Source organism: Phaseolus vulgaris, chromosome 6 (assembly GCF_051622355.1).
Source record: "Phaseolus vulgaris cultivar YP4 chromosome 6, ASM5162235v1, whole genome shotgun sequence".
NCBI lineage: Eukaryota > Viridiplantae > Streptophyta > Magnoliopsida > Fabales > Fabaceae > Phaseolus > Phaseolus vulgaris.
In genome coordinates this window covers 21,620,584-21,630,233 of record NC_143503.1, presented here as the reverse complement: position 1 = coordinate 21,630,233, position 9,650 = coordinate 21,620,584, and the positions used below count along the sequence as shown (strand labels likewise).

The window sequence follows — 9,650 nt, the reverse complement described above, 5'->3', positions numbered from 1 at the left end:
TCCATATTCCAAATGTTACCATCATAACTTAGGTGAGACTTTTTTAGGCCCATTATCTTAAGCGACGTCGCGTTTTTGTCCAAGCTTTAGCCCAAAATGTGAAGGCTTGGCCGAAAGTATTTCTTATTCGGACCAGTAATAGGTTACAAGTAGGTTTTTTCTTCCTGCATCTCCGAAATTTCTAAGTGCATCTTAACATATTTAACTCATCGTTGTAAAAATCACTTTTTGGTTATCGATTCTAGAATTTGGAACAAGTTTTTTGGAATTTTTAGGACATGATTTCTAGAACACGATTTTTAGAATAGACTTTCCAAAACACACTAAATACATTTACACTAAATACATTTTAGAATGAACTTTTAATTATAGATTTTTCAAATTTTCCACAAAATATATATATATATATATATATGATAACTTCCAAAAACAGATTGTTCATTATGTTTTTATTTTGATGCATGAAGACATGCATATTCATACTATATTATTGACTTAACCGATATAAGTTAAATAAATATTAAAAATATATTATATTAACATTAATCTAATTAATATTAATTTAAATAAATATTAAAAATTAAAAATATATTATATTTATGTTAATTTAATTCATATTAACTTAAATAAATAATAAAATAAATAAAATTAGTGTAGCTCTAATAAACTAACTTAAATAAATATAAAAACAAAAAGTAAATAATATTATAATCAACTAGGTCAACATTAATATTTTAAAAGTAATTAGTATCAACTTAAAATTGATTATGGTCAACTCTATTATTGTAGTAAGCATTAGCCTAATCAATGTATACGTTTTGCATAATATAAAAATTAAATTTAAAATAATTTTATATTTTTTAATATTTTTAAGAAAATTGATATTTTTTTATTAGCAAAAAATGAATAAATAATAGAGGTATTTCAAGATACCTCAACCCTTATACAAGCAAGCTAGCTTGAGACTCCTTACATGAATTACATCAAAAAGACGAAATTCTAAACTAGACTAAAGCAACAAACATGGCAACTTAAGACTCCTTATATCCAAAAGTAAAAACAACAGAAAAATTAAACCAAACCAACTACAAATATTTATCATCATACCTCGCAACTCATCAAAACTTGCTCCACCACCTAATACTTTTTTATAGATTTCGTGCATACCAATGACTCAATGCACTAGTCAGAATACGAAAAACTTGTAAGATGAACCTTGGAAGTCATCCATGACCAAACCTTCAATTGCGTCAATGTGAAAATCTCAATATGATCTATCCTACCATTTAAAAAAAAACTTCTTATTCATATGCTTCCACAATTCGTCTACAACTGTTATCCATACACACCATCCTATCTTCCAAGACCACTCCATATTATAATCCCTCTCCCCTCCCTACCAAAGTCTAAATTCCTTATCAACACAAATAGAAAAAAATCTCAAAAATTTATCTCTAACATTTCTATCATCCCTCTTCCTTCGGCTCACAAACCTTTTTCCACAAAGCTCACGTTATTTTTTTGCCTTCCAAGCCCCATCCCCACAAGAAGTTCCTCAGTAGCTTCACAATGTCCTTCGCCACCATAACCGACATTCTGTATAATGACATATAAAACAAGGGAAGAGAAGATAACACAAATTTTATCAAGCATAATCATCTTGCCATAGAGATAAACTTGTCTTTCCATCTGCCAAGTTTGTTCCTCACTTTCTCCACCATCCCTTCCCAAAACTTGCTCCTTTTATGACATCCCCTTACAAGCTAACCCAGATACTTAAACAAAGTATCATCACCTCACAGTTCAAGATAGCCGCGAAGCATTGTAACGAATGAAAGTTGCTCCCTACCCCTCCAATTCTACTCTTCTAAAAATTTACCTTCTAACCTAATGCTAATTCGAAGCAATTTAGGATAACCTTAATAACAAACACACTTTAAATGTTTTCTTTACAAAAGAACATAGTGTCATTTGTGTACTGGGGCATATTCACCTTTGTCTACTTATCTCTGTTCTCTAAGCTCTCTAACAACTTTTTTTCAACTGCCTTCCTTACTATCCCAGCTAAACCTTCAGCCACGATGATAAATAAAAACGACGCTAAAGGATCTCCTTGTCTCAACCCCTTATTTGGTATGAATTCCTAAGGACTCTCATATACTAACACAAACATCGATGAGGATTCAAGACAAGCTCTAATCCATCCAATCCATTTCCTGCAGAATCCTAACATTTCCATCATGTAGTAAATAAATTCTCAAATAACTGAGTCAAATGCCTTTTTTGTAATCAACCTCAAAGAAAACAAAGCTACTTTTTCTCCTATTTACTTCGTCTAAAACTTCATTGGCCACCAGAACACTATCCATTAGCCCTCTACCCTCCAAGAACGCAGATTACCTAACATCAATAACTTTATACAAACAACCCACTAGAGAAATTGGTCTAAACTACAAGAAAATCATTAAATAGAAACCAATTTTAAAGACCTAAAATGATTAGTTTATATATTAACTAAATTAGATATTATTTTAGAGACTAAAAAAATTATTGGTTTCTAAATTAGTTTCTATTATTGATAAATAGTTTCTAATTTGGTATCTAATTAGTTACCAAAGATTTTTCTACCAAATTTAGAATCTAAATAATTGATAGTTAAAATCTTGCACTGCCCTAATGAAATTCGTCTTAATCTCTTCCCAACAAAACTTTATAAACCCAAAGTTGAAGCCATCAGGTCCCGGACTTTTAACACTATCACAACTCCACACGACATCCTTTATTCCCTCTTCAGATATGCTTCTTATCAATATGGCATTGTCTTCATCTGTAATCTTATTGAAATCTATATTATCTAGCCTGACATGTTGACAAACATCTCCACTAAACTTGAATTTGTAAAAATATCTAACATTTTTCTTCACCATGTCCTACTCATCGTACCAATGACCATTGTCCCTCAACCCGCTAATACCATTTCTTGCTCTTCTCCAATTAATTACTAAATGCAAATATTTTGCATTAAAGTCTCCCTACTTCAACCATATGACAAGCCTTTTGATCTAGTATATATGTCATGTTAGAATCGGCTAATAATATGATATTTTGATTGATGTTATTTTTATAGAAGTTATTTTGATTTTTTTTTCTAGTAATAATACATTGATTTAATGCATAACCTATGTTAAATATCTACTTTTTAAATCACATTATCCTATATGTTTTCTACTTCACTCAAAATCTACTTTGATTCTATAAGTTTTTAAAAATGTCAATCAATGTAAAAAAAAAAAAAAAAAATCTAGTGTAACTGTATATTTAAAAAATATTTTGTTTTATTTTGCTTTGTACTTCATATTCATAATTTTATATTTTAACATAATTTCAAAAATACATGTGAATTCTCGTCTCACTCCATTATTTCGAAGCCTAGTGGTTTAGAGCTTGTTCAATTTACCATGATCCAATTTTAATGTTAGAAATTACAACTATAACAACAAGAACATACGTATGTTGTTGCATATGCAAATTTTTGTAATAAAATAATAATACTTGTTTAGCCTTAGAATATTCCTTATGTATGTGGTGGGAAAATTGGAACTATCACATTCATGGCTCTAGTCTTGTTTACATTTTACGTTTCCCTTTGGTGATAAAACAAATATTATGGCAATAACTAAAGCACAAAGACCTAAAAAATCCCTAGTCAAAACCAAAAAGAAATTGGGACCAATATTCAAAGTCTATGTATGTATCATCTATCAACAGCTATCATAAGGTGCCCTTTCAACCTCTTCATATTCTTTATTCCTCATTTTTCTTTCTATGCTTTACACACCACACGTGTACTAGTTACTACTCTTTCCATTTTGCTGATTAAAAAAAAAAACTACTCTTTCCATTTTATTTTATAGGTTAAAGTTTTAAGTATGTAATAATTCAACTTTTAATCAATACCTCTCAATTTTCTTAGTGTTATCTCGGAATTTTTATAAAAGGAAGCAATTTTTCTTCTTTTTACAGAAATATGGTTGTTTTTTAAAAAATTACGGATATGAAGAAGTCATGTTACTTGATTTCATCGTGTTAAAATCTTACAATTTTAGTGTAGGGTAATAATACATTGACAACCCACAATTTTTATACAATCACATTACAACTCTCAATACTGTTATTTTAATATTTTTTTATTATTATTTAATTACAAATTTACTTTTTATTATATATATTTATTTTTAAACTCATCATATCGAGAATTGTATACAACTCTTGGAGTTGTCAAACTATCATTTTCCTTTTAGTTTAATTAATTTGAACTGAGATCGTATCACTTTGGCACGACTTTACCTTGACATGTCATAGTAGTTAGGAAAACTGTGGTCACATAAGAACAAGAGGATTTTAAGAGAAAGTAGGGTAGATCACATTGAAATTTTCACTATGAGACAAATAAAGTCTAGGTATTCGATTAGATCTAAAGCACGCGGTGTAAGTTTTTCATACTCAGATCCTCATACAGATTTTTTGTATAAGGGTTTAAGTATCCCGAAATATCTCTTATTTATTCATTCATTTTTCGTCAAAAAAAAAACCTTGATACGACTTAAATCATAATACGTTAAAACAATTTTCTGTAATTTTTTCAAAAGCAACCATATTTCGGTTTAAAGAAATGAAAATTACGCACTTTCGTAAAAAAAAACATATTATCTCTTTTTTAGTTACATTCTTATTATGAATGCTTTTAGAAAAATATTTAATGTATTGTAAAGAAATAATTAATTTGAAAGAATTAAAGTTTGATTAGAATTTGTTTTGCTTGAAGGAACGTATGTGAGTTTGTAGAATTTGTAAAATATAAGTTATGGTGTTAACGTGTATGACGAAATGCCTTTGCTTACCCTAGCAGTGTGCCTGAATTTCCTCAGGCCGTCCACTGCGGTTTCATCAGATGTGGTGGCTCATATGATGCTGAAAACTCATTACTACCCTTTGACTCTCTCACAACATAAGTGTGCATCAATCAAAAGCTTCTCCATATTCAAGTTCCTTGCATCACAGAGCTGAAGGGTACAAGAGATCATGGAGGAAGAAGAGTTTTTTTATCAGCAATGGAAAACTATATTATATCATATGAAGGAGGAAAAGAAGAGTTTAAAATGCATGGTGTTGTGGTGCTCAAGTAACACAAGTGGTTGAAGCTTTTTAAGGTCAAACAAAATAGAATATACATTAGAATTCCATCACACTCTTCCATTAGCATGCACCATGCAACCTCCTCATAAACTTTTACCACTTTTGCGGCGTCAACTTCTCCCCCTACTTCCCTTCTTATAAACCCTAACCCTCCCCCTTCATTTTCTACCACATTTTCATTCCCAATAGAACAAGCAAACAAACAAAAACCCTCTTCTCATCTTCATCATCTCCTTCTGAGTACACCTTCAACCATCTCTTGACACTGGCAAGGCCATGGAGCTCCTAAAGGCAATATTCATCGTAGCAACAACCATGGCTTTGTCCATCACACTCACAATGAAGACCATCACCCAACAGGAATCAAACCCCTCCTTTCTGCACCACGATTTTCCCTCTTCATCACCACCACCATCTACCACTCGTCAAAACAACATTCTTCTACCTTCCAAGAGGGTGAGTCGCTTCCTTGCTCAAGTTAAAAACCCTAATGCTGCTGATCACTGCCACAAGGACAAAGAGGTGTGCAGTTTGGTGGGTGTGAAGAACTCCACATGCTGCAACAACAAGTGCATGGATGTAGGGTATGACAAACACAACTGTGGTACATGCAAGAAAAAGTGCAAGTTCACAGAAACATGCTGTAGAGGGCAATGTGTGGACACCAACTTCGACAAGAGGCATTGTGGGGAGTGTAACCATCGGTGTGAAGTAGGTGAATATTGTGTCTATGGAATGTGCGATTATGCCTAAGGTTTATCATCATCATCATCATCATCATATGAGTCCCCAATAGGGTCCTATATTGTTATTATTATACGAGGTTTGTCATTTTATTAAAAATATTCAATAAAGTGAACCACATTTGTGGTGATTATCTAACAAAATATATACCGCAACATATAGTTCAATGTTCTGTTATAGTTTATTTTGTTCCTCATAGTTTCTTTTGATCAAATTTCTTGACCTGTTATACACAAAAGTATTCAATGTGAAGTAAACTGATTGAACAAGAAACTTGATCTTCTTCTTTTCTCAAATCTGGTGTGTTAATTTGAAGCACCATGCTTATGGATTATTTTAATTACATAACACGATTTCAAGCAGACAGTGTGTTATTTCATTATCCCAGAAAAGGTTTACTGCTATCTACTTTGATTTTATCTGCAATAAATGTATTCAAAGTTAACTATGACAATCAGTTTAGTGCTTAGATAAGTTAATTGGAAAATCTCTAAATTTAACAAGATTTGTTGAATTGAAAATGCTCTAAGAGTTGTTGGTAATGAAGTTGCATGAATCTGAAAACTTATCATTGAAGAAAACAAAATAGAGGAGCTGAAGAAACCTTTACTTAAGGTATTTCTGAAAAATGAAGATATCCAATAATATACAGATCAGAACCAAAATAAAGTGGCATGGATTTTCGTTCAAATGGGGTGTCCACGTGCAAGCATAAGTGCCTCCCAAGATATCTTTCACCTTTATCAGAACAGTTGTTTTTATATATTAGATTGCTTGACCAATGAATATCATGTTGGCATAAAAAAATATTTAGAAAAAAACTGATGATATTGAAATGTGTGATTTCTCATAAATTAGGCTCTCTGCCAATGAGTAAAAGGGAGAAAAATCTGAGATGTGATGTGACAATTAAGTCTCACATTCTCATTTGCAATAAATTATATTAGAACTATAATTTACTTTGTTTTCTTGAAAGTTTTGGTGACTTGAGCATGTCTTGGTAACATGAGCAATGTCTTTTTGAGTTTTTTTTAATGCTTTTGGAAAAACTTTTAATTTAGTTTTGGATGAAAAATTGTTATTTTTTTAGGAGTTTTCCTCTTCTAGTTAGGGATACAAATAAGCATTCTGCTTTATTTGGTTAGGAGTATAGGAAGTGAAAGATTGATTTAAAAATAAAGTGTGGTGATTTAATTTAATGAAGAAATAACAAATTTGAATAAAAAGTTTATAGATCTATATGATTAATTATAATTAATGAAAATAGATATGTTATTTTATAGTATAATGTTAAAATTTCCCTTTAAGTATATTTTTACAATATATATTTTTAGTTTAAAAGTTGAGAAAACAAAAAAAATATTTTTTTAAAATATTATTTATTAATTTCCAGTAATAATTATAGAATAATTAAAGAAAATCTATTAGTAAAATAGTTTTTAAAAAATAAATGTTAAATATAAGAATAAACTAGTATTTTATCAAATAATCTTACATATCCATCATTTTCTCTTCATTTTTTTAAATAAATCAGAAGGTAATGATGAGAGATCCACGAATCTAAGAGTATTAGTGTGTGGGTTTTCATATTCAAAATCAAGACTTTGCTAGCAATTGAAAAATGGTCTTCAACTTACTTGTAAAATACAACAACTTCAATAATGTGGGAACGATACACTTCAAGTTCATTTTACTTTAATTTCAAACTATCAAGTAATTGAACAAAAAAATATCTAATTATTACAAGTTCACAATGTATTTTTGAAGTTTAAAGATGTAACAAAAATTATTTTTTATTAATATATATATCACAAAACTATGGTCTAAAAATTTCCTCCTATGAAACTAATCTAGATCTTATGACTGTAGGCCGAAAGTTAAATTAAAATAAATAAATAATAAAAATAAGGAAATATTGTATCAAAGTTCAATAAATAAGTTTAAAAAATTTACAGTATATTTAATAATTGAAAGGTACAAAGAGTAAAAATTCAATTAAGTCAAAAATCCAACAATTGAGCTTTATAAATAGGTGAGGTAATTACTTTTTGTACTATATCATTTATGACATGCACTCAACGCAAATTTTAAAATCCAACATTACCTTTGATTTTATTTTTGCTTATGGATGTACAAATCTGGAAGTGAGTTTTATGCATTCCAGATTTCAGAATCCGAAAGGTAATTTTTGTATTTCATTTAAGCTTTCGGATGGTCATATTCGAAAGAGAGTTATGAGTTCTGGATTTTTATATCCATAATGGTGTGCTGTAAATGGTGCTGAGAATTGAGATCCATAACTCATTTGTATTTGTTTACGGATTTTGATATCCAGAATGTCATTTATGTTGTTCAGATAAGCTTCCGGATGGTGAAATCCGGAAGTGACATATTAGTTATGGATTTATATATCCGGAAATTTGTAATTTGACTTACGGATATGAATATCTGGAAAACAAATTTTTTAAATCATTAAGGACAAAAAAGACATTTCATGCCAGTGCGTTGAGTGCATGTTTGAATTGATATGGTGCAGGGAGAATCAACCAATAGGTGATTTGCTTAAGAGGTAAGTATGGTGATTTTTATCTGATAACTAAACAAATTGATTTTGACTTTATCATCGGAGACCCTTGTATATCCACCTACCCGAGAGTTGATTATGAGCCCAAAAACTGATAGTTGAACCTGACCAAACAAAATAAGGTAAAGTTCATATCCCACAATCGAGAACCAGCCTAAGCCCAAATCAGTGAACCTTATGACCGAAAACTCAAGACAAGAATGAGAGTATGAGATAACGAGAAAAGAAGAAAAATACTAATTGTTTGGAAAGCTCTATAATTACAATAACTCTTATCTTAAAGAATAATTAAATTGATTTAGAAAAATAGAATTCAATAAACAGAAGTCATTGCATAAATTGCTTGAAAACTATAGATACCATACAGAGGAAGTGACAACATGTTAGTCTTTTAATTAAACAAATATTTTGTAAAAATAAAGCCTAAAATGTGTTTTAGTTTAGATATTAACTTTTTGTTCAAAATTTATCTTCCTCCTATTAAAAATAATATTTTTAGTTCATGTATTTTTCATAATAATTAATAAATTTGGTCTCCCTTTTTTAAACTCAGAATACCAAGATGGGGACAAAATTCCACTAATTATAAAAAAAAACACACTAAATTCATCATTTTTAAATATAGAGATTAATATTGATTTTTACCGAAAATTGAGATCGTTTTAACACATTTCATCGTATAATAAAACTCATGCAAATATTTTTAACCAGCGTTAACTCCATGGGATGAGATCAATATTTTTTTTTTATATAATTCAAATATAAAATAAATATTTTAACTGTATAAAACAATTTAAATGATATGAAGTTAAGTTTTACCTATTGACAATTTGTGTTAAGAAAATATTGAAATTCAATTGATGGATAAAAAATTAAAATTGATAAATGGTTAAAAATATCAAGCACGTAAATAAAAATCAAAATTAGTTTGATTTGATAATGTTTTTAATTAATCGATTGTGAGAATAATGAGTAAATCATGGTATATTATTTTCAATATATAATTAGCTCATTAATAAAATTTTATTAATCTATAGTAAAATGCAGTTTTAAAATTTAATTCCTTTAATATTTAGTTATATTTGATGAATAAATACTTTATGAATAAAACAACTCTAAATCGACC

The 9,650-nt window shown here is 29.4% G+C and overlaps 1 protein-coding gene across 1 annotated transcript; it reads left to right on the top strand.

Moving 5' to 3' along the window:
• Nucleotides 1-5,379: 5,379 nt before the first annotated feature.
• LOC137833063 (uncharacterized) lies at nucleotides 5,380-6,083 on the top strand. Its single transcript, XM_068641446.2, has one exon. The coding sequence runs from the start codon at nucleotides 5,473-5,475 to the stop codon at nucleotides 5,947-5,949; it is 477 nt and encodes a 158-aa protein (XP_068497547.1). The 5' UTR covers nucleotides 5,380-5,472; the 3' UTR covers nucleotides 5,950-6,083.
• Nucleotides 6,084-9,650: the final 3,567 nt, after the last annotated feature.

Bases quoted from the DNA above. Each gene is read 5' to 3' on its own strand.
- LOC137833063 (XM_068641446.2), top strand. From the start codon at position 5,473: ATGGAGCTCCTAAAGGCAATATTCATCGTAGCAACAACCATGGCTTTG.